The sequence below is a fragment of the Microplitis demolitor genome, chromosome 1, assembly GCF_026212275.2.
Source record: "Microplitis demolitor isolate Queensland-Clemson2020A chromosome 1, iyMicDemo2.1a, whole genome shotgun sequence".
Classification (NCBI taxonomy): Eukaryota; Metazoa; Arthropoda; class Insecta; order Hymenoptera; family Braconidae; genus Microplitis; species Microplitis demolitor.
In genome coordinates, this window is record NC_068545.1 from 19,174,867 (window position 1) to 19,200,279 (window position 25,413).

The following is a 25,413-nucleotide window of genomic DNA, read 5'->3' on the forward strand; positions in this document are numbered from 1 at the left end:
CAATGTAATTTACTAGTTTATTTATTCCTTTTCCAAATATTAATTTAAATTTTTGTTTTATGTATAAAAATTATAATACTGGAGTATGTATTTTTTCGTATTTCAATAATATAATTACACATGTAAGTACTTGTATATTTTGTATGAAACAATTCGAAAAAATTTTTTTTCATTTTTAGCGCAAGCCAACAAGTCCAAATTTTCTGTGCCATTTCACTGTATTTTCTTTGAAGAAAATTTTTATGAGGATAATCAGCTAATATAGATATTTTTGGTCTTTGATGTCAGACAAGTTGTTTGAAGAAACAATATCACTCAAAAATATAGAAACAAATTTTTTTTTGCATAAGCCAGTGAGTCCCGATTTTCTCTGAAAGTGATCGGCTGCCCAATTTTAAAACACCTGAGGGAAAAAATTTTCAAAATCAATTTTTTATTATTTTTAGTTCTAGTGGAGTCTTGTGAGCACGATTCAATTCATATTTCAAAAATATTATTTTCATCATTTATTGTGTTTTGAAATTGGGCAGCTGTGATTCTGACTAAAAATGAAACCTCAGTTGAATGTTTTTAACCTTCAGGGATATCAGACAGATCGTTTCAGGAAATACTATCACTCAAAAATATACACTGAAAAAAAAAATGCTGTTATCAAGTATCTGCGTGTTTGAATCCTCCCAAGTAAATATTTGTTTAATCATAGTAAAAATGTACTCCAACCAAGTAATATTTTCTTGATTTAAGAATTTTTATACTTACTTTAAGAAAATATTCTTGGTTGGAGTACATTCACTGTGAAAAATTTCCAATAAATTTTACTATGGGTGCATTGTAATCCCGGACCATAAGAAAACTGGTACAAAATTTACAAGTGTCCCATAGTAAACGTATGCGCATAGGTCCCAATCGTGTCGTCTGCGCATACGTTTACTATGGGACACGTAAATTTCATACCAGTTTTCTTATGGTCCGGTGTTACAATGCACCCATAGTAAAATTTATTGGAAATTTTTCACAGTGTTGTTACTAAGATTAAACAAATAATTTTCTCGGGAGGATTCAAACACACAGATACTTGAAAACAGTATTTTATTTTTTCAGTGTAGGAAATTGTATGTTTTTTGCTCAGACCAATGAGTCTCGAATTTCTATCGGATTTCTATAGAATTTCTCTGAAAGCAATCCTGACTAAAAATGAAGCTACCGTTGGATATTTTTACATTCAAGGATATTAGACAAGTTTTTTTATAGTAATAATATCATTTAAAAGTACGTAAATAAGAATTTTTTAATTTTTTAGTATAAACCAGTGCCCCCCCCCCCCCCCCCAATTAAAAATTCTGATTGAAACCGAGGAATTCCGATTGAATCCGATTAGTTCCGATTGAAATCCGATAGACTTTCAATCGGAATTGATTGGTTTCAATCGGAGTTTTTAATCAGAACCAATTTCATATGGATTTTCTATATATTTTCTTAGGAGACAGTTTGCGATAATCAGAAACTGAGATAATTACTATCTCAGTATTTTAAGGACATAAGTTTAGATATAAATAACTATTTTTCTAGACTATGAGTTTTTTTGGTATCGGTATTGACTATATTATAACGTGTATAAATAATAAAAAAAGAAACGGAAATTCGAGATAGTTTATCTGCAAAAAGGCGATAAGAACTAAATGAGTCCTCACTGACATATATATATTTAAAAGTCTTGACAGATAATTTTAGACTTATTATTCGTCATTCTCAGTCATTGATAATTGAATTCAAAGTTATTTTATAGTAAAAAGGTGTTGCCCAAACCATCTATTACTTATTTTACGCATATTATTATTTACTTCGAGATAATAATAGTGCAAACTATTTAAAAAAGTTCACAAAAGGTTAAATCGATAAGAAAGTATGTAACAAAGAGTGAAAAAAATAAAAAAGTGTTATTCAATGTCTAAATTTGGTTCTTCAATCAATGGAAACATCATGCTTAGGCTCTCTTATTAACATGTTTCCGGTCAAACTAAGGTGTTAGTTGTTCAGTACTGGTTACCTAGTGCAGATTTTTACTCTCAACCGGTTTTCACGTGACACCGATTGATTCTCAACAAACATAACGAGTTATTTAATATTTCTTTAATTCAACAATAATACTTAATATCATCAACTAATGCTATAGTGCAAATTATTATAAAGTAATTAAGTGATTGAGTACCAAGAGAAGTATTTATTAAACGACGAAAAAATCTCTCGTATAAAATACAAACATATAAATATATAAATAATAAATTTGATTGAAATTTGAATAAAAATGGAAGCAAAAAATATTAGAGATATGTCATCTGAAGAATTTAATAAATTTTTGGACTCTTTTGACACTATTCTGACTGATTGCGATGGTAATTAATTTTTTTTTCAAAGAAGTTATAATTTTTAAGAATTGATTAATTTATTAGTCATTAAGAAAAATTTTATTTTAAAATTTATTACAGGTGTATTGTGGCTTAATGATACCCCAATCACTGGCGCATTGCAAACATTACAAATGCTCGAGAGTTATGGTAAGAAAGTTATATTTGTTTCAAATCATAGCGCTCGTTCGGTAGATGACTATCTTATAAAATTTCGAAGGATGGGTTATGAAGCGACTGCAGTAAGTATAAAATTTTGATTGACATTCTGACATCAAAAATAAATATAATAATAAGTTATTAAAATTATTATCAGGACCAAATAATTTTACCATCTCAAGCAATCGTTTGGTATTTAAAAAAAATAGGATTTCAAGACAAAGCTTATGTACTTGGAACTGAACCATTCAAACAAGTATTAGCAGATAATAATATTGAAATAGTTACTGGGGTAATGTAAAATAATTAGTATATTACACACCTAGGAAGAAAAGTAGAACATTTTAATCCATATGTGCTATTGCCTACCCAGCCGACACACGGCAAACATGTGAATTGCGCCTGGAAGTTTAAAATTTTGCCTGTTTGGGGAAAGAATGACGCATGCGCTAATTTTTATCATTAGTTTTCTAATAAAAGACAAGAACGACTTTCTTCTCTCTGAACAGGGCAGAAATTTAAACTATCAGATGCTGATCTAGAGAAAAATAAGACATTTCAACACGCATGCACTGAAAGAAGAATTTATTTGAACCAAATAAGATTTATTAATAGTTAATAAATGATTTATTTGAAAGCTTAACCAAATAAATTTGATTAAATGATATTTATTTGAACCAAATGAAGATTTATTAATAGTTAATAAATGGCTTATTTCAATAGGAAATGACACATGAAGCTAATTAAGTAGGGTTATGACAAATAATTTATAGTTCCATTCAAGTTTATTTTTTTAAAGAAAATAATACGCACAGTAATTAATTTAAAAAATATTCAGCATTTTTTTTATTTGTAAAACAATATATTTAGTTGATTATATTTTGAATTTGTTACATTAGACAGTATACTGAAAGGCATTGTAAACAAAAAGTGGCGCTGTAGTAAAAAATCACAGTGATGTTCACTCAAATGAGATTTATTAACTATTAATAAATTTGTATTTGAGGCAAATAAATGCTTATTTTAGCCAAATAAGGCTGTTTCAAATAAATACATTTATTAATATCAAATAAATACTTCTATCAGTGTGTTAGTAATCTTCACCTATGAGTAGGATAGGCAACTACACAAGTAGGTTGGAATAGCCTACGATTTTCCGTAGGTCTGTAATATACTAATTATTTTTTGTTTGTGGTTTTATTCCAGCCAAATAGCATAGAAGAAAATATGATGGCTATAATAAATATTTTAAAACCTCAACCTGACATAAAAGCTGTAATTGTTGATTTCGATCTTAATTTGAATTGGGCTAAATTGTTACAAACTGCATCGATACTTAAACGTGAAGATGTTCTATTTTTAATAGGTCCACGTGATAAAAATCTACCTATATCTGAATCGCAATCATTGATTGGTAAAAAATAAATTGGAAACTACTTATAGTTGTTCATAATAAATATGCGGATGTAAGATTATTATTATTAACCCACTTTGTTTTAGGTCCAGGTTATTTTATCGACATACTTATAAATCACACGGGTAGAACGCCAATTGAGTTTGCAAAACCGTGTGAGAATTTAAAAAATTATCTTATTGAACGACTCAAAATAACAAATCCTGCGAGATGTATTTTTATTGGCGATTCGTAAGTATCATTATTATATATTTTATAATTGTAAATTTAAAGTAGACTGGAATTATGCCGTCAAAAAATTGAATTGTATATTTAAATAATTTTAAAATCGGCCGAAAAGATTAGAAAACAAAAAAAAAACAGGTCTGCCTACAAGTTAAAATTCAAATTCAAATTTTACTCTTTCTGTAATGATCTTGTTTCATCCCTTGTCACATAATATACTATTTTATTTCATAATCAAAAAATTATCCAGTAGATGACAAAATAATTAAGAGAGCAAATAGTTCATTTATTAAAAAATTACTTATGAAAGTAAATTAGAGAATAAATTTAATTAAAAATATATATATATAAATGAACAGTAGTTATAAATTTAATACTCTGTAAACATGAATAAGGGAAATTGGTGAAAATTCACTAATTTCAAGTGCAAATCAAACCACTTTTTAACATAAGTGGTTCGGTTTGCACTCAGAATTAGTGAATATTAACTTATTCATTTTTATTTCACTTATTCATGTTTAGAGAGTAAAATAATTAATAAAGATGATAAAAATGAATTAAAATTTAAGATTAAAACAAATAATTATATTTTATTTTAGTTTGGCGGCAGATATAAAATTTGCAGATCTCTGCGGTTTTTTGAAACTATGGGTGAGCTCAGGTGTGGATTCAGTGGACGCTCTTAAGAACAATCGTGACGCAATTCCAGACTATTATCTTCCTAATTTAGGAATAATGAGAACCCTAAATCAAGAACCAAGTGGTAGTAAAATGAAAAAATAAATTTTAAAAACAATTGTAAAACATTTAAAAAAAAAAAAAAAAAAACTGATAGTAATAAAAAATATGTATTTTTCTAAAAATATTTAAGAATTTCAAATAAAAGCATTTAAAATTCAATGTTAAAGTTCACGCTAATTCATTTGAATAATAAATTATTTATAGATAGCACTACCTCGATTTTATGATAACACTCATTTTTTTTATTTTTATTTTTAAGGAATAGAAATAAATATGCTTTCAAATAATTTTATTATGTTTAAATTTAATTATAGTGATTTAAGTAAAATTATTGTTGGTAGATAACTTGATTGTGTGTCAGTGTCATCTGATGGCACAGATAAGGTGAGAACAGAAAAATAATACAGCGGACTAGTAGTAGTTTTGCCATGTATTATATATGAAGCCAGTGAAGATTTAATGTGATTGTCTGTCTCTGTATAGGTCAGGTTTCAATGAAATACTTAACTTTATAAGTTTACCCGTTATAATAAAGTAAAGATAACAACATAAAGTAGTTTTGTAAGTTTTGAATTATAAACTGAGTGGTTAATTAAAATATTAACAAAAATAAAATTTAAAATGAGGTGATTTTAAAAATATACTTTAAAATTATTAATTAACAATTCATAAATTGCTTTATGTTTAACTATTACAACAATTACAACCAACATGAAAGATTTATTGGCAAGTGAATAATTCATTAAATTTTTAATTACTTGTTGAAAAATTTCATTTCACTACAGTTAATATTTTAATTTATGATACTGATTCAAGTTAGCTGACGTCTAATAATTTTTGGAATTTCGTCAAAATGATAGATTATAAAACAAAAAATATTTTAAAAAATTGCACTTGTAGTTTTTTTAATTTTGTACATGTGCATATTTTTGTTTTTTTTTTTTTTTTTAATTGTATGTTAAATTCAGGATCATTTTAATTTCATATTAATAAATATTAGTAGTTTTATGATTTAAAATAAATTTTCATTTATCAATAAAAAATTAATGTCAATTTAAAAATTTCCAGACATGGAAATTCTGTATAATTTTGAGTTGTAGTCTCACAGTGGGTGCGATTGTATTTTGGGACCGATTTAAAAAAAATTATAAAAATAATAGTATAAAAAAAAATATTAAGAAGCGTGAAGATGATAAGGATGAAAATGATATCGATAATTTTACAAATCGAACAGAAAAAAAACGTCCGGTGACGAGAAAAGAAATTGAACAGCTGCCTGATCCCAGATGGATAAAAACCGGTAAAATTAAAGAATTGTTTTATTATCCACTGAAATCAGGTCGTGGAAAAGAAATTTTTGAATGTAAATTCACTGAGTATGGAATTGCTATAATTGACGATAAATGTATTACGCTAAGAGACAGGTTAATTATATTTCTTCGAGAAAAAGTAATAGGGTAGAAGTTCCGTTTTTAGCCACTTTTGGACACTTGAAGAAAATAAAATTATTTGTAAAAGACAAAATGACATAATTTATTTTTAAAATGTCTTCAAAGATATATTTATTCCACTAATCAAGATAATATACTTTTCCATTAATTAAAATAAATAATTAAATGTCCAAAAATGGAGCAGTGGCTACAAATAGTACTTCTACTCTATACTTTGTTATTGATTTAATAAAAACACTAATTATATTATTATTTAATGCAGAATGTTTCTTGTTTATAATGAAGAAAATGGTAAATTTATAACCGGTAGAAATTATCCTACACTGTTATTAGTAAGTCTTAGTGCTGTTGATAAATTTAAAGTAAAACTTGAAGCAATTGGTATGCCGCCATTAATTTTTCAACTGCCACAAAATTCTGACAGTGTCAATTGTTCAATGTGGTGGGGTGAACTTTTGAAATGTACCGATTGCGGAAATGGACCTGCTGAATGGATTTCAAAGTATTTGAAAATTATTTTATTGAAATGAGCTAATTCTGATTCTACTAATCGATTTTTTAAAAATATTTATTTTAAAATATTTTGAGAATTGTTAAAGACGAATACAACAGAAATTTTAATCGCATTATAGCCACAACTATTTTTAAAAAATTAAATTTAAAAAATTGCAATTAATATATGATATGCAGGCATTTGCATAAAGTGCGAGTAATTAATGAGGAATGTTGTTAAAATTTTTATAATACTGAATAGTTGTATACGCAAAAAAAATCTCTGTAAGATTTGTCTTTTACCTTTGCTCGAAAGCTCTCTAAGATTATTTTTCACTTTATATGAAGAGAGTAGAGAATTTGAAAGTATACCCAACAAATTATTAATTTTTCAACAATTAATAGAATAATTCTTTTTAAATTTTATTTATAGATTTTTAACTGGAACAGATTCGGGACTGAGAATAGGCATGGCAATTTCAGATAAAAGAAATATTTTAAAAGGTCCATGGGAAAAATTCACCAAAGTCTATGATACCTTAACAAATGATGATGTTGTGAGTAAATATTCTCTTCCTTTAAGTAGAATTTGAGCCTAGTAGATGGATGCTGAGAAAATATTGAAGATAAATTTTTAAAAAAATTTTTTGGAGTTTAAAACTTGTAAAAAATTTGTTTTTATGATTCATCTTTGATGGTATCATAGCAAAAAAGAAAACAAGTAGTTGGACAATAGTTTATGAATTTTAATTTTTTTAGAGAACTTCTTTAGTTAAATAAAAATTTTAAACTGATTTTTAAACTGAAATTTTCGAATTCAACTTTTTCAAAACATCCTCAATATTTTACACAATTTTCTATATTTTTGTTAATAAATTTTCAATTATTAAAGGGTTTGTTCGCTGACTTAGCAAGTTACATGCTTATGACCGAGTCCTCTTTGGAAGAACTGAATAAAAAATTGGATAATAAAATTTCTGCCCTTCAATTTAGACCAAATATTGTAGTTTCTGGTACAGATGCCTTTGCTGAAGATGACTGGGAGTGGATTAAAATAGGCGAAAATGTTATTTTGCGGAATGTAAAACCCTGTCCTAGGTAATATATATATAACCCAATATGTAATTTTATAGAATCAAGTAAGATGAAAAAAAAATTTTTGTTCTTTTCAAATATAGATGCACAATGACTCGTGTAAACCCTGAAACTGGAGAGGCTGATAAACAAGAACCTTTGAAAACATTAAGAACATTCCGTGAACAAACGGATCCTCAGCGAGTTTCAGTTGATGGAAAAGCTCCGGTTTTAGGAATTTATTGCGGTCTTTATGCAATGGGAGATGTTAAAGTTGGAGATGATGTTTTTTTACATGTACCGAAATCTGTACGCACAACAAAACTATAATAAAAAAGTTAATAACTATTCATCTTCTACTTTACTTTCCACCAAAAACAAAAAAAAATAAATAATTTAATGATTGAAATAACTTTTGTTGTACGATATTCTGTGAATTAATTAACTAACGAGCCTGTGATTAACAGCAATTTGAAGACTTAGGTCTGATAAAATTTCACGACAAATTGAATCAGTAATTTTTTAATTACAATCCCTCAAAAGTGACTAAAATTATGGATCCAGCAATTTTGGATGAGTAAAAAAATAAATCAGGTCTTTCAAATATTTAAAAATATTTATTCCCTCAAGATATAAAATCACTTAGATTCTTTTTTTGACGTTTATTCCTACTTGCTATAGAATTATCTCTAGATAATTCATTTTTTTTCTTACCAGCCGTCTTATTGACTTTTTTTCTTTCAAGAACCGATAACTTGGTACTCAAACTATTTTTACTTGTGCTAGCATCAATTACTTCATCAGTTAATTTAGCAGAAATAGTTTTTCCCTCATCCTTACATATAATTTTATCGGTTGTAATTTTAATTTGTTCAGACTGATCAATCCTATCATTCTCGGACAATTTGTTTGTCTCTTTTTCTCTAAAAATTAGAAAATTAATAATAAAAATATAATACTTTATTGAGTTAATAATATATGTATCGACCAAAAAATCAAATTTTTTTTTTGATAACAAATAGCCAAAGTTAAGTCGATGTATGAAGCAAAAATGAAAAATTTCTTCACGAAAACGAGGAAAAGAAAAAGTGTTAATTCGATTTTCGGGAATAGTTTACCATCAATTAATTCAACAAATATGCCCGACAAAAAATATCACTCTATAATTCCATGTATATAGATATGATGAGATATAAGTTAATATATGATCAAGTTTGACGAAAAATAAATTTTCATGTGTAATCTTATCATGTATGATCATAAAATATCAGATAAGTCTGTTTTCTGTCTTTGATTAAATATGATCATAAATTTTTGTTTAATTTTCAAACTGCATTGATTTATTCGAGCTTTAGAAGAATAAAAGAAAATTTGATGTGAATTGATACGACCAGTAAATAAACTTTATCTGATTTTAACTTACAGTCGGACCTCGTTATAAGACTCTTCAAGGTCTGACTGTATTTTGTTGCTGTTTGATTGACAGCTTTCGAAGCTTGGATTCTAATTTTGTTATATCCTTTAACATTAAATTATTGAAAAATACGACAGTTCATTCACTGGTTAAGCGTTTATTTATTGGCTCATTCACTCTGTTGATTATCAACTGATTGAAGAGAAAAAGAAAGAAGCAAAAAAAATTACTGAAAACCCCGAAAGTAATTTTCTCGTTAAAAACTTACACAATATTTTTAGTATTCCCAATATAACTTTCAGTAAATAATTCCTCATTTTCCTCGAATATATTACGAAAAATTTTTAAAACTGAATTTTTATTGACTTTAATAGTCGAATCGCCGAAAAATGTATCACAACTAAATGGCTTCGTTGCAATACTGCCTACAAAAAAATCCCACTTAAATATTGGAAATTTCAATAAATAATTAGAACAAACCTAATTCAAAATAAATATATAGTCTTACCACGAACCACATGATCCGAATTCAATTCATAGTCCATTATTACTTCGTCTTTATTAATTATTTCATGAATTAATAAACGATTTTGCCGTTTATATTCAGCAAATGCTGAACACAAAGGCACAGTTATTACTTCGAAAAATTCAGTGCTGTCATTGCACTCATTTAAATTGATAGTATACTTAAAAATACCTCCTTCGATTATTTTTTTGAGTTCTATCGAACTCGTGGATGACTCATTTACTATATACTTTGGTATATTTTTTAATAAATCGTTTATTATTGAATTGATATCTAGATCTTCTATGCTTAGCAATGGATTCAATTCCTTTAATTTAATGTAAGTTATTATTAAAAAGAAAATAATTGTCATCACTTTAAAATTGACAGAAAATGTAACGGCTCAAATTATTTTAAAACGTATGGAATTGAAAGAAAATGAAAAGCTCTATCAAATGAATTTCATGATACTGAAGTTAGCTGACGTCTAATAATTTTTGGATTTTTTTAAAAACAATAAACAATAAAAAAAAATATTTTAAAAAATTGCACCTATAGTTTTTTAAATTTTCTACATGTGCATATTTTAAATGTTTTTTTTTTTTTTTGTAATTTAATTATTGAAAGAAAAATTTTACTACTAGATCAGATGAATACCAACGTGGAATAGTTATTAATAATAATTAAGATATTCATATTTATTCACTTATGAAAAATAAAACAAATGTATGTCTTTTGGATTATTAAAAAAAATATACTATGTAGGTACTCATTGAAAAGGGCATTAAATTTTTTAGTAATCAAGAAGCGCGAAAAAAATTACTTTTGAAGTTTTTGTAAAAATATATAAAATTATTATGAGCGGGAATGCAGCTGATAGCAGAGAAATTTAAAATACTAAATAAATAGAGTAAATAATTAAAAAAATAATATTCGTAAGAAATGCACTTATTATTTTAAAAATTTTTTAAATGCGCATTTTTTAAAAATTTTATTTTATTAATTAATTACTCTATTTATTAATAATTTTAAATTTGTCTGATATCAGCTGCATTCCCGCTCATAAAATTATTATTTATTTAAATTGTAAAAAATATTATTACGAGAAAGTAAATAATGTTTTGTCACTGAATATAAAGTGATTTACTTATATTAATTTAAATAATAACTTACTTGACATTTATCAATTATTTTGTCAACTGTCAATAATTCAATAAATAATTGTCGTAAATCTGTTAGCATAATTTTCCATTGATTGTTAATATTAAAGCTTGTAATCAAAAATTCTTTATTATTTATCATTATTTCTCCCCATTGATTCATATTTATATGTAAATTAATTGTTTGCAAATAAAAATAATAGGAAAACGTGTATGGTTTGTTTACAAACGCGCCATATTGTATGTATTGTAAAAAGCGCCACTGTTTAAAATACGCGGGAAAATTTTAAATTATTATTATTTATCAGAAATTGTAAAAAACTCAAAATCGTAGGTCAAAACAAAATGGCGGTAGAATATTATAGAAAAATATTTAAAAAATTAAAAAGAAACACTTGAGTGTTTGAACAAACCTTGGCGGGGAAATAATATGCAGAAGGGTATCCTAATACACTTGGAGATTTAATTTAAATTGCTCCAAGTGTATTGCAGCTAAAAAACGTCACTTAACTGCTATTTCCCACCAGACGATGCCAGATGATTTTGATCAGGAACTTGGAAGTTATCAGCATCAGCAATCAGCAACACTTTACACTAGCACTGAACACTTAACACCTTTCACTAACACTGAACACTCAATTGCACTACAAATACTTTGCACAATTAATATTAATAAAAGATAAATTTTATAATCACTGCACAATTTTACACGACACCACTGCAATACTGTGTTTCAATTCAAATGTAAAGAACAAAGAAGGATCTGGACTACTACTGAAGTTGTCGATGATACTGACTGCCGCTATTGGACCGCCAGTTGGTACTAACCAATCGATTTTGCGATTCTCTCTCCCCCCACTTAGCAAACGTTTGACCGTTGAAACAACGACGCGCAGTAGCGCCAACTTGGCGCGAAATTTCAAAAATAAAATTTACTAATTTTATAAAAATTTATATGTATCAATAATTATATTAATTAGTCTACAAAGTATGCTTGAAAATCTTCATTTTCATTAATAATTTATTAATTATTCTCATCATTAACGGAGTAAATTTAAATATTTGACAAATAAATTATTAAAAATTAGAGAAAACTAAAAATCATACGACAAAATAAAATGACGACAGAATATTATAGAAACATATTTAAAAAATTAAAAAAAAAACACGCTAGTGTTTAACAAACCTTGGTGGGGAAATAATATGCAGAAGGGTGTCCTATACACCTGAAGATTTTAATTAAATTGCTCCAAGTGTATTGCAGCTAAAAAACGTCACTTGACTGCTATTTCCCACCAGACGATGCCAGATGATTTTGATCAGGAACTTGGAAGTTATCAGCATCAGCAATCAGCAAAACTTTTCACTAGCACTGAGCACCCAACACTTAACTACACCACAAATACTTTGCACAATTAATATTAATAAAAGATAAATTTTACAATCACTGCACAATTTTACATGACGCCACTACAATACTGTGTTTCAATTCAAATGTAAAGAACAAAGAAGGATCTGGACTACTACTGAAGTTGTCGATGATACTGACTGCCGCTATTGGACCGCCAGTTGGTACTAACCAATCGATTTTGCAATTCATCTATCCCCACTTTAGCCAAAATTTGAACGTTGACTACAGTGATACGCAGTAGTGCCATCTTGGCGCCAAATTTCAAATCAATACATTATCGAATATGAATTCTTCCGTATCAACGCTCGGTTTCTTACTTGCAAATCATTCACACTGTTTTCTATAAAGAAAAAAAAGTTTAATATAAAATATATTAATTAAATAATCATATACTAATTAAATATAAATTTTTTTTTTATTTAACAAATATAGAAAAAGTATGTCATCTACCAAAACATTGTCATCAAATATTTCGCTATTTTTGAATAGTAAAATAATCACAATTGTTTTTTAAAAATACGCTCAAGTTAGCGGTAATTTTGAAATTCATAAAAAAAAAAAAGAATCCTAACAGAGTCAGGTAATGGATGGAACGTAAAATCATTTAATAGTGATCAGGTCGCTTGAGACCAATGTCACATGAGTCATCGTCTCAGAATCAGAGATCAGACGAAGACAAAAGATTTAACTAGTCTCTAGCAGTCTGTACTCGGAGTAAGTTTTAGTAATCCGCAGTCAGTGAGTTGAAAACATTCTCGTTTTAATTGTCGAAGAATTCAGATCGAAAAATATAGTTATTAAATATGGTGTCTAAAATTTCCTTTATTATTTTATTTACCTTTTTAACTTTCATTGCACGTAAGTATTTTTCTCAAGTTTTTTTTTTATAATTAATAATACACTTGTTTTTAAATTTTTAAATTTTTTTACGTGTGAACGTAGCAGACATCAGACACATCTAAAATTATAATTAAATAGAGGAAATAATTTAAAAAATAATTTTTATAAAAAATGCACTTATTAATTTCAAAATTTTTTAAATGCGCATTTTTCAAAAATTATATTTTATTAATTATTCAATTTATTTAGTATTAATTTTAAATTCGTCTGATGACTGCCACATTCACACTCATATTTTTTTTTGTTATTCAATTTTTAATTTAAATAAATTCAGTAACTTATTGTTCAGTTTCTCATATATATACATATATATAAACGTACAAATATACTTTCACTTCTATAAGAAAAACAAAAAAAAAAATACTTATTAAATCTCTGTTTTTTCAAATTCAGTTTTTTTTATTTAAAAAAACTAAATTTATTTTTATTTATTGAGTATCGATATTCAATTTAATTTAGTACACTTTCAATAAGTAAAATATAATTTTAATATTTATTATTATCCATTAAAAAAATATAAAATATATGATAAAAAGTTACACGTTTAATAATTTTTGATTTATTTCAAAACGATAAATTATAAGAAAAAATATTTTTAAAAAGTTACACTTGTAGTTTTTTTTAATTTTCTGCATGTGCGAGTTTTTAGTTTTTTCTTTGTCATTGATTTGATAAATTAAAAATCGGAATTAATTAAATTTTTATAATTTTAAAACAATTAATTGTCTAAGTGATTCTCGAGATTTTATAAACTTAAGAGCTCAGAGAACATCGTCATTGAAATTATAATTCATGGTCATTAGAGAAAATTCCCAGAATGTATTTTTAATTAAGTCATAAATATTTTCTTTTTTTTTTTTTAATTTTAAATTTGCATAAATCTACTGTTCATTAATGCTTGCAACTGGGTCACCGAGTCCTTGAGAATAAAAAAAAACTTTAGATAATTTAAAAGGTCATAAGGTTCATTTGATAGCCCCTAAAAATGTCAATTTTTATCAATTATCGACACTATTACTCATCATGTTCTATTAACATGAGATTATAAATCTAAACAACGAAGAAATTCTTCGAAAATGATAAGATAATATTTGAAAACTTTCCTCTTAAAAGATGATGTAGAAGCAGACGGATGGAAGTTTTGGAAGAAAGATACAACAACAACAACAACAACAACGACAACTACAACAACTGTATCTCCACCTATAATCGCAGTAAATCCGAATTCTGGCGTAGGCCAAGCGATAGCTAATGCCGGTAATCCGAGCCTCGCTGTAGGCGCCAATAATGCAGGAACTATTCGAGTTTCGACCACGCCAAGACCGCGTTATCCAAATCCCGGAACGGAAGTTGGTTTAGATGTACCGAATTCCAGACCTAAACTTAATAATCAAGATTACAGAAACTTAGCGATTGATTTAACGGGCGCTGGAGAACCAGCACGACAACCTCCGAAACCAGGATCTCCAGCTGCTAATCCTGCATCTTCACTTCCATCAATTCCAGCAGGTGCTTTTTATCATAGACCAATAATTATTTGTGAATACAATATCTTCTAGATAGTACTTATTTATATATATATTTTTTTTACTAATCAGCTGGGGCACCACGACCAAATTCTAATCCAACTCCTGTTCAAAATAAACCCACTTCATCTACAGCGAGACCTTTAGTAACATCAACGACACCACGACCAGTAGTAAATAATCCAGGATCTCCACAAACTGGACAAAAACTTTCTGGTTTACCATCTGGAGGATCATTACCAGGACCATCATGGGCTGAAGTTGCTGGTGGTTCTAGTAGATCTGGTTCACCAGCACCAGCATCTAGACCTGGTTCACCAACTCCAGTATCAAGACCTGATTCACCAACACCAGCATCTAGACCTAGTTCACCAGCACCAGCATCTAGACCTAATTCAGGAACAGATCAATCTTCTTTAACACGTCCAGCTGTTGGAGCAGCAGTTGTTGGCGCTGGAGCAGCTGCAATTGCTGGTGGTTCTAAAGTAGTTTATTCAAGTAATCCGACTTACAGCAAAGGAAATGTTGTAACTGATGAAGATTTGGAAAAATTATCAGAAGCGTTATTCATTAAAGATAACAATAATGCCTTTAGACATATTACAATTAATTTACAAAAACAAACTAGTCCAAGTAGTCCAAAAGACGAAGCCCCACAGCCGTAAGCACTTGTCATATTTATTTTTACTATTATACATTAATTATTACCAACTTAATATAATTTTTTTTATTATTATTATTTGATCAGATTGTTGACTGTAAATCCAGCAGCATTACAAATTCCAACAATTTCAAAAGTCCTTACTATTTATGATAATTATCAGTTAGACACAAAAGTTAATGAACACATAAGTCCTCTTCAACGTACTGAAGAGAGTCTTCTTGTTGACACATTCCTCAGTACCAATGTTATGTCAGCGGCAATGAAATTTTTAGCTGACAAAGGATTTATTAAAAAAGATTATTATGAATATAAAGATACCTTGAGAAGGCTGTGGTTCAACTTATACTCAAGGGGAGAAGGTAAAATTGGATCATCTGGATTTGAACATGTTTTTCTAACGGAACTCAAGTCGGGGACGGAAGTTAGTGGTCTACATAATTGGATTTATTTCAATGCTGAGGAAGGTAAAAACAGAGTTAATTATCTTGGATACATGAAGAAATTAGATCTTGGTGACGTAAGTACAGATTCATTTCCTTTAATAATGTTTCGAAATAATTTCATAACCAATAAAGTAAAAATATACTTGGGCAATATTTAATTTACGATTTCTTTTTTATTTACAGAAAGCTGTGATTTTAAAGTTACATGCTAAGTTTAATGAAATTGATAAACCGGTGACGACAATGTTTGTTGGAACATCACCGGAATTGGAAATGGCTCTTTATACTGTTTGTTTCTTCACGAGACCTGAAAGCTCCTGTCCTGTGTCACTAGGTGGTTCCAAATTAAATATTATCACTCACAAGTTTAAGTATCGCGGCAATGATTTAATTGGATCTGCGTATCCTGATCTGTAAATTTATTATAAGTATCAATTGTTATTGTTAATGTTGATATATTATTATTAACATTGATTTTAAGTTCGTAAGCCAATTCTTTTAATAAATAAATTATTACATTTATTTTATTCATATTTGATCCTCTGTATCCATTTAAAACTGTAGTGGCATAGGTTATATTAATCATTTGCAGTTTTAATAGCGTTAAAATAATATTGACGATCATGGAGAAGCATACATTTTTATTAAATATATGAAATACAGCTTTCAAATAATATATATTTTCATTAAAAAACATTAATAAATTCTTATAAAATTTACAAATAAATAATATTAATTTTCCATTTAAAAAATAATCACTTCAAGTAAAAAATTGCATTTTTTATTATTAATTTTCCTATTTAAAAAAAAAAAATTTACAGTTAATTGGCCATAGAAATTTTTTTTCATTGTAGAAAATATTGTCACCGTATAAAAATTATAATTATTTTATTAGTTGACTGAACAAAAATGTCTACTGGGTAAAAAATTTTCTGAGTGAAAGCAGATTAAATCCGGAGTTGATGCGGAGCGGGTTTTTTTTTATTTAATCTCCTCGGAGTGAAATTCACTCCGAAAGGAGTTTATTTCAATGTTGAAACTCCGAATCGAAGTGAAATAAAATTCATATCACTCCGAAATTCGCTGGAAAAATAAACTCACTATTTACTTCCCATTAGGAATGGTCTTCCCGACGAAAAAAGATTTTATATAAGAGTATAGTTATATATGAATTATATACAATTGGATTGAGGCGATGGATAATTACATAAATTTTTTGTATAGTTATATACAATCGTATATAGTTCTATATAAAAATGCAAAAAATAATAAAATTATATACAAATGTATATATTTGTATACAAATAGATATAATTATATTTATTATCGGGCCATTTTTTCTATCCAATTTTATACAATTGTATAAAATTTTTTTTCATCGAGTTATTAGAAACTCCGAGTGAATTCAGATTTAAATAAAATTCGTAATCACTCAAAATTCACTCTGGACTTTTTACAGTGTATATGTAAAAATAATTATCAAATTCATTAAATAATATGTAAATTATGAGTCGTGCAAAAAATCCCTAATTAAGAGAAACGATTCAAAATAATTTGCAATGTGAAATGTCCATACGAAGAGCGATTCAAAAATATTCAGAAGCATTAAAATTTTTTTTGTTCTAATCGTTTTAAATCGTTTCTTTTAATAAGGAACATATATTTTTTTATAACAATTTAAAAAATATTGTGAAGTTTTATGATTCCTTTTTGGTATGTATTTTTTTTACTGCATATTATTATTATTTTTTAAAAATATAATTATCAAAAGACTTTTTCTTAGAAACATTTTTTTTGTCGAGGAAATGATACTGATATACGAGGATAAAAACGCAATTGTTGTTTAATATTAAGTGCGATATCATTGAAATAGGGAACATGAGCTGTGTATAAAAGATTAATTTACAAAATAATTTTTTAGATTCGTCTTGATAATAAAAAATAAGACGAGTTATAATCGATAATTAAAATAAAGAAAAGTGTAACTACTGGATATGAATAATTGTAAATAACTACAAGTAAATATTCGATTTGAAAAATTTTTTTATTTAATCAAAAATTATCTTCTATGATAAATTACTTTTCGTAATCTTACAATGAATATTTAGTCATTAAGTTTTATGATATTTTAAAAGTTGTTTATTTTAAATTCGAAAGTGTAAATAAAAATAATCTCTCAATGTCAAAGTTTATGATCTGTTTGTAAAAGTGGTTCGTAGTTCAAATAATATAACGTTTGTTGTGATTGAGCAGTGGGACGAGTTGAAATAAACTTTTAAAAGGGGAATGGAATAATATACCCGATAAAATATTTTCATACGAGCGAAGAATAGTAGAGGATTAAATGCGGACATAAACGTTTAGAGGTCCAATTTAAGAACAGATACATATATACATATATATAAATATATAGTAGTACAACGGTGATAGTGATATAAATGTAGATTCAATTTAACAATTATGACGGTCAATGTTGCATTATATTTCATCATTATTTCAATTTTATATTCAAAAACTACTGGACATTATAATAACCCCGATCGTAAGTGAATCACTTATATAATAACAATAATGTATAATAAAATAATAATTGTCGAAAAATAAAAAAAGGAGATTTGTTATTACTTATTATAAAAAATATATGCTTTCAGCTTTTCAAAGAACTCTTGGTCATTTAAAACCACAAAGTTCACCAGATTTACAAGCCGAAGCCGCTAGAAAATTGATTGAAAGAATTATTGGAGAAAACTCAACACATTTTAGTGTTTATGTTGATCCAAATTTGGGCCCTATAGGAAAAGATACATTCGAGGTAATGTAGATTGTTTTAAATAATTAATCCATGCTCTTGTTAGCAAAACTCCTGCATGGAAAGAAAATTATGGGAAGTGTTCCTATGCATTATGGGAATAGTTCCCATAATGGTATAGGAGCTGTACCCACACTATTATAGGGATAGATCTTATCAATTGAGCATTTGAAGTCTTACGAATGTTAAAATAACGTTTTTTCTTAAATACGGACAACATTGTAATTCGTAACATATCAACCATTAATGCCTGTTATAGTTTCTATAAACTGAAAAATTATATTTTCAAAATTTGTAATCCTCAAAATGCTCGATTGATAAGATTTAAAAAAGTTTTTTTAAAATATCTTCGTAAATACACATTTTATAAAAAATATGAATATGACCTTTTTTGTCAAAAATTTAATTTCCTACAAAATTATTCTTATGACTTTTTCCTTTAATCTGCATATTTAATGAGATATTTTTAAAAAAACCGCAACCGTATTGAAAAATGAACTTTGAAAAAAACAAATTCCCTATTCTTTTTCACTGAAAAGAAGTTTTTTATGGGACGTCTGAGAAAATCTAATTTTTGACAATCACCCTAATGTGTATCTATATATATATAATATATGCAAGGAAGTGTATAAATATGTTTCGAAAATGTAACATATATATCTTCGATTATACTTTATCTTTTTCTGATTTACTAAAATATTTAGATAAAATCCATATCCCCTGAGTCTATAAAAATAGTCGGATCATCAGGTGTTGCAGTAGCATGGGGTTTTTACTATTATTTGAAAAATTATTGCAATTGCCATATCGCTTGGGAAGGACAACAAACCAAATTGCCAATTGTGTTACCTGATGTAAATGAAAAAATAATTTCAAATGATAGGTAATAATTTAATTATTCTTCAAGAAAGTGGAGAAAATATGGAGATACATAAAAATATTTGAATTCAATTGCTTAGGGTAAAATTTGAAATAAACTTATAAAATAATTCCGTAGGTTTCGTTATTACCAAAATGTTTGCACAGCTGGATACAGTTCAACCTGGTGGGATTGGGGTCAATGGGAGAAAAATATTGACTGGATGGCTTTGAATGGTATCAATCTTGCTTTGGCTTTCCATGGTCAAGAAGCAATTTGGAAGAGAGTATATCTACAAATGAATCTCACTAATGAAGAGATCGATCAACATTTTGGAGGACCAGCTTTTTTACCTTGGTAACGATATCTATCTTATTTTTTTTATTTTTTACAGTCGAATTCCATTAACTCGGACAGAGTCAACGAAGGAGTGGAAATTTCTTGGAAATTCCGACTTATCGAATGCCACCTCCTTTGAAGAGTAAATTACACGCATGCGCTCTTGTATCACATGAATGATGCAGACATAAATCATATATGCAATACTCGTATAGGAGTATTACATATATATGATAAATATACACAGACATACAAATTATAGCACCAGGTGGTAGTGGGGGTCAAGATCAAGGAGAAGTTTTGAATTAATGACCCGACTTAATGGAATTCAACTATATATAACTAATAAGTTATAAATTTTATTTTTAAACTGATAATGAGATTTAATGCAAAACTTAACTATTATTTTACTCATTATATTCATTAATTAGGTCACGGATGGGTAATATCAGAGGATGGGGTGGCCCATTGTCTTTTTCGTGGCACAATCATACTATTGTACTTCAACATAAAATACTTAATAGAATGCGAGAACTTGGAATAATTCCAGTTCTTCCTGCATTTGCAGGCCACGTTCCACGTTCTTTTTCTCGTATTTATCCTGCTGCGAATGTGTCTAAAATAGGTGTTTGGAATGATTTTGATGATACTTATTGCTGGTAATTTCATGTTTATCTATAAAATTCTTATATATTTTAATAAGAGTAATAAGTCTTAAATAGACATGAAATATTGTTTCAGTCCATTTTTATTGTCGCCAACAGATCCGCTTTTTAAAGTTATTGGTAAAAAATTTTTGCACGAGGTAATAAAAGCAGATTTTTTTTTAAATTTGTGACGGTAAATAATATACTAATTTATTTATTTAGTATACTAATGAATTTGGTACAGATCACATTTATAATTGTGATACTTTTAATGAGAATGAACCCTTGGACAGTGATATTGAGTCATTAAAAAATATTGGACAAGCTATTTATTCTGGCATGACGGAAGTTGATCCACAAGCCATATGGTAATTAAAAAATAATTAAATAAATTCATTATTTTTAGTATAATTGTTTGTAATTAAAGGATGATGCAAGGATGGTTATTTGTTCATGAATCAGATTTTTGGACAGAAGCACGAGTAGAAGCTTTTATTACATCAGTTCCATTGGTCAGTCTTATAAAAAATAATTATTGGGGGTGTGCGAATCGGGTTCAATTTGAATTTTTTTTTTAATTACTCGTAATTTTTCAAATTGCTCGGTTCGAATTGATAAAATTTTGTTCAGCTTTGATATTCAAATTTTAGTTTTTAAAGTAAACAAAAAAAATTTTTTCGTAGATTCGTGTCTAAACTCTGTTTACCTGTGACAAAAATTTGAATTATTTCAAAAACTATTACAATTTTAAGTCGTTAAAAAAAATTTTTTTGAAAAATTCGGAGTTTCGAATTATTTGCACACTCCCAATAATTATTCAAAAACTAAAGCTAATATATATTTTTTAATACTTAGGGAAAAATGATTGTACTCGATCTTCAATCAGAACAATTTCCACAGTACAATAGATTTAAATCTTACTATGGCCAGCCATTCATTTGGTGTATGCTTCATAATTTTGGCGGTACACTTGGAATGTTCGGATCAGCCGAAATAATAAACCAAGTAATATTTTAAAATAACTTAAACTATAAATCTCTAACTAAATACTTATAATTAAATTTTGAAATTAATAACTTATTTTAGCGCGTTATTGAAGCAAGAAAAATGAACGATAGTACGATGATTGGGACAGGCTTAACGCCCGAGGGAATCAATCAAAATTATGTGATTTATGAATTAATGAACGAAATGGCTTATCGGCGCAAACCCGCTGATCTTGATAAATGGTAAAATATTAATCGCTATTAATTATTCGTTGGTCTGCAGTCATTATGTGATTTCTTGATAACTATTAAAGTAATAGCAACGTAATAGATCGTTTAATTTGAAATTTATTTGAATTAACACTTACCAAATAATTAAATTATTAATTATTTTTAAAAAATGTTAATGCAATGTAAAAAAAACCGGGGTAAGTTTAGGTGGTATAGGTGTTAAATTTTCAGTGTTAAATTTTAACACCGCCTATTCTATACTAGAAATTTTTTTTTAACACCGACATTTTAACACCACGCGGTGTCAAATTGTCCATTTTTTACGGCGTAATAATTCCCCATCTTGATCACGTTCAGAATATAAATATATAATTTTATTTCTACTAATTGTCAACATTCATACTGTTTATATATATTATAATTTTCTAAACCAGTTAATTGTTTAATTAGTTTATGAATTAATGCAAGTAATTTTGTATTGTAAGAGGTTAAAGTTTTTGGGTAATATCCATAAATTTGTTATTTTAATTTGACTAATGATCAACACAATTTGAAAACTTAAAAAAGTCACAAGAACAAAGTGACAAAATGATGGTGGGAAAATTAATGTCTTGATTAATTCATCAACTTACTATCCATAATACCCCGAAATAATAGTTTTTTGATAATAAAACTCTGCTGCATGATAAAATTTACTAACTTTTTTTTGAAAATTTATTTATTTATTTCTGCTTTTAAAACAAATAAAAATTATTATTTATCAATTTACAGCAGTAAAAATTTCGAGTAAAAAGAGTGAAAAATAAAAGTTTCAATTTCAAAAAAAATTTTATCACAAACATACGATGGTAAATTTTTTTTTTTTCTTGACAATATTAAATATTTTCATTCATTATCAAACTTACATAGTAGAAAGATAAATAAATAATAGGGGATACATGTTTCTACATTTGTATATTTATACTGACGTATATGAAATGTATGAATGTAAATATTTGTTTAAGGTTTGAAAATTATTCTATACGGAGGTATGGCGGATGGAATGAATATGCAGCAGAAACATGGAATATTCTGGGCAAAACAATTTACAATTTTATTGGTCTCGAGAGGATCCGTGGACACTATGTGATCACAATGCGACCAAAAGAGAATATTAAACCATGGGTAATTTATTTAGTTTATGCAGTCGAGGCATTTAAAGAGACAAACATTTTTTTTTCTTTTTCATTTAATCGAAAGATGTTTTAGTCATGGTATGATCCAGAGTCACTTCTTACCGCCTGGAATATTTTCCTTCGGGCTAGACCTGCTAGAGTTGATAACAAATTATACAGACATGATCTGGTTGATATTTCACGTCAAGCTTTACAGCTGATCGCCGATGAGATTTATCTCAGTGTTAAAAATGCTTATGTGAAAAAAAATTCAACTTTATTGAGGTATTTTAAAATTAAACTTTATTTTAGTTCAAATTTAAATTATTAACCATTACATTTTAAGGCAAAACAGTGAGAAAAATTTAAAAAATAGTTGACCCTGCGGGCCATCAGCCCCAAAACCTCGCTGTTTTCGAGTTCGAGGAGTCAAAATACATTATTGTTAACACTTTGAACTCTTTTCTTTCTTCAATGATATCTTTTGAACAAATCAACCGATTTAAATGGTTCTTCGTTAATCGGCGTGTTGAGTTCTAAAACTGATTTTATTTTAAGAAACTTATTGATAGAGTCGTTTCAGAATTATTCGAAATAAACCGTTTTTTACCATGATATCTCTCGAATGAATAATCCTGTTAAGACATTTTATGTGGCAATCGACAGATTTTATTAAGTGTTAGAGATAATTAGATTTTTGGATCTAATGATCGAGTCGTTTTTTAGAAATTTCGAAAAAAAAGTTTTTTCATATATATCAGAGTTAATTTGATTGATTAATATAAAATTTATAAGAAAAATGATGACTGACATGCCCTTTTGATTGCCGCCGAAACTGTCCAAATTAGTTGATTAGTTACAAGTTCTAGAGAGTTTACACACACACAACACCCATACACACACATACACACACACGGGCATCATTCTGAAAATCACGAAAATAGTTTTCCAAAATCTTAAAAATTCAAAATCTGATGAAAATTCGATTTCTGAAAATCGGGTTGAAAACAATAACTTTCGAAATTTTTTGAAAATCTTCAATTTTCTTAGCAGGAAGTAAATAATTTTTTTTTTTTCAACAGACGACAATCTGCATTGTTGATTGAACTTTTTGATGACTTGGAAAAAATTCTTGATTCGAGTGAAAATTTCCGTTTGGGTAAATGGATAGAGGATGCTAAATTATTGGGAACAAATAAACAAGAAGAAAATTTATATGAGTATAATGCACGCAATCAAATAACATTGTGGGGACCAAATGGCGAGATACGTGATTATGCAAATAAACAGTGGTCTGGAGTTATTGTTGATTATTTTAAACCACGGTGGGATATATTTCTTAAAGCTTTATATGAATCAATTGAAACAGAACAAAAGTTAAACCAAACTGAAATCAATCAAATAATTTTTGAGCAAGTCGAAAAACCATTTACTTTGTCAAATAAATATTATCCTGTTAATCCTCAAGGTAATTTATTGTTTATTCATTTTTTGTTAAAATTAGCAATCAATGTTATTTTTATTTTACAGGTGATACTATAGATATTGCTGTTGAGTTGAATAATAAATGGCAAAATTATAGAACTCGTTTTATTGAAAAAAAATTTCGTAGACATGAACGTAAAAGAAAAGAGATGAAGAAAAAAAAAATTGAGCAATAACATGCTTTTATTATTAAAGTTTTTTATGACGCCCACTACTAGCCATTTTTTAAAGTTTTTGCCGTTTTTACAGAAATTTTTTTCAGTAATCTATTATAAGAAAACTTCTTATAGTGATCACTAAAGGAGTTTTTTATATTAATCACTGCTGTTGAATTTTCTGAGATTACTTTTAGAACACGATAAGGAAACATTTAATCGATCAAAAATACACGATGTATCTGTAAAAATAAAATAATTTTTATAATCATTTTATATAAATAACTGTTTTATTTTCTGTTCAAAGAAATAATGATTTTTATTAAAGATAAGAAACTCAAAAGCAAATGAGTTCTTTCGACTTGTTGGAATTTCGGAGCGTAATCAACTAGGATTTTCAAAGAAGTCTTCTATAATAACTTACACATAAAAAAAAAGGAAAAAAATTTCTCTAAGACATCTCTAGGATATGTCTAGGATTTGTCTAGGATTTGTCTAGGATATCTCTAGGATTTTTAAAGAAATAAATTTTCTAAGTTTTCTCTAGGATTTTTCTAGGATTTGTCTAGGATATCTCTAGGATTTTTAAAGAAATAAATTTTCTAAGTTTTCTCTAGGATTTTTCTAGGATTTGTCTAGGATATCTCTAGAATTTTCAAAGAAATAAATTTTCTAAGTTTTCTCTAGAATATCTCTAGGATTTTCAAAGAAATAAATATTCTAAGTTTCCTCTAGGATTTCTCTAGGATTTGTCTAGGATATCT

At 27.5% G+C, this 25,413-nt stretch overlaps 5 protein-coding genes across 5 annotated transcripts; 4 read left to right on the top strand and 1 right to left on the bottom strand.

Annotated features, from left to right (window-relative positions):
• The first annotated feature begins 1,710 nt into the window (after nt 1-1,710).
• On the top strand, nt 1,711-5,014 carry LOC103578972 (uncharacterized). The gene is made up of 6 exons (XM_014445017.1): nt 1,711-2,393; nt 2,487-2,647; nt 2,722-2,856; nt 3,771-3,978; nt 4,065-4,209; nt 4,803-5,014. The coding sequence occupies exons 1-6, from the start codon at nt 2,306-2,308 to the stop codon at nt 4,984-4,986; spliced, it is 921 nt and encodes a 306-aa protein (XP_014300503.1). The 5' UTR covers nt 1,711-2,305; the 3' UTR covers nt 4,987-5,014.
• A 229-nt stretch (nt 5,015-5,243) lies between these two features.
• On the top strand, nt 5,244-8,291 carry LOC103578962 (mitochondrial amidoxime reducing component 2). Its single transcript, XM_008560231.2, has 7 exons — nt 5,244-5,328; nt 5,428-5,670; nt 6,013-6,368; nt 6,658-6,897; nt 7,321-7,444; nt 7,780-7,985; nt 8,066-8,291. The coding sequence occupies exons 2-7, from the start codon at nt 5,656-5,658 to the stop codon at nt 8,289-8,291; spliced, it is 1,167 nt and encodes a 388-aa protein (XP_008558453.1). The 5' UTR covers nt 5,244-5,328; nt 5,428-5,655.
• A 269-nt stretch (nt 8,292-8,560) lies between these two features.
• LOC103577494 (uncharacterized) lies at nt 8,561-11,267 on the bottom strand. The gene is made up of 4 exons (XM_008558150.1): nt 11,054-11,267; nt 9,884-10,208; nt 9,644-9,800; nt 8,561-8,884 (listed from the first exon to the last, which is right to left on the bottom strand). Exons 1-4 carry the CDS (start codon nt 11,201-11,203, stop codon nt 8,587-8,589), a joined length of 930 nt encoding a protein of 309 aa, XP_008556372.1. The 5' UTR covers nt 11,204-11,267; the 3' UTR covers nt 8,561-8,586.
• A 1,785-nt stretch (nt 11,268-13,052) lies between these two features.
• Nucleotides 13,053-16,515, top strand: LOC103577484 (endoribonuclease CG2145). Its single transcript, XM_008558141.3, has 5 exons — nt 13,053-13,309; nt 14,465-14,860; nt 14,950-15,538; nt 15,626-16,058; nt 16,168-16,515. The coding sequence occupies exons 1-5, from the start codon at nt 13,255-13,257 to the stop codon at nt 16,399-16,401; spliced, it is 1,707 nt and encodes a 568-aa protein (XP_008556363.1). The 5' UTR covers nt 13,053-13,254; the 3' UTR covers nt 16,402-16,515.
• Nucleotides 16,516-16,600: 85 nt separating this feature from the next.
• On the top strand, nt 16,601-24,874 carry LOC103577478 (alpha-N-acetylglucosaminidase). The gene is made up of 14 exons (XM_008558128.2): nt 16,601-18,526; nt 18,636-18,796; nt 19,498-19,676; nt 19,791-20,009; nt 20,423-20,650; nt 20,733-20,796; nt 20,861-21,006; nt 21,066-21,150; nt 21,494-21,643; nt 21,725-21,867; nt 22,860-23,019; nt 23,104-23,294; nt 24,092-24,477; nt 24,540-24,874. The coding sequence occupies exons 1-14, from the start codon at nt 18,445-18,447 to the stop codon at nt 24,668-24,670; spliced, it is 2,325 nt and encodes a 774-aa protein (XP_008556350.1). The 5' UTR covers nt 16,601-18,444; the 3' UTR covers nt 24,671-24,874.
• The last annotated feature ends 539 nt before the right edge of the window (nt 24,875-25,413 follow it).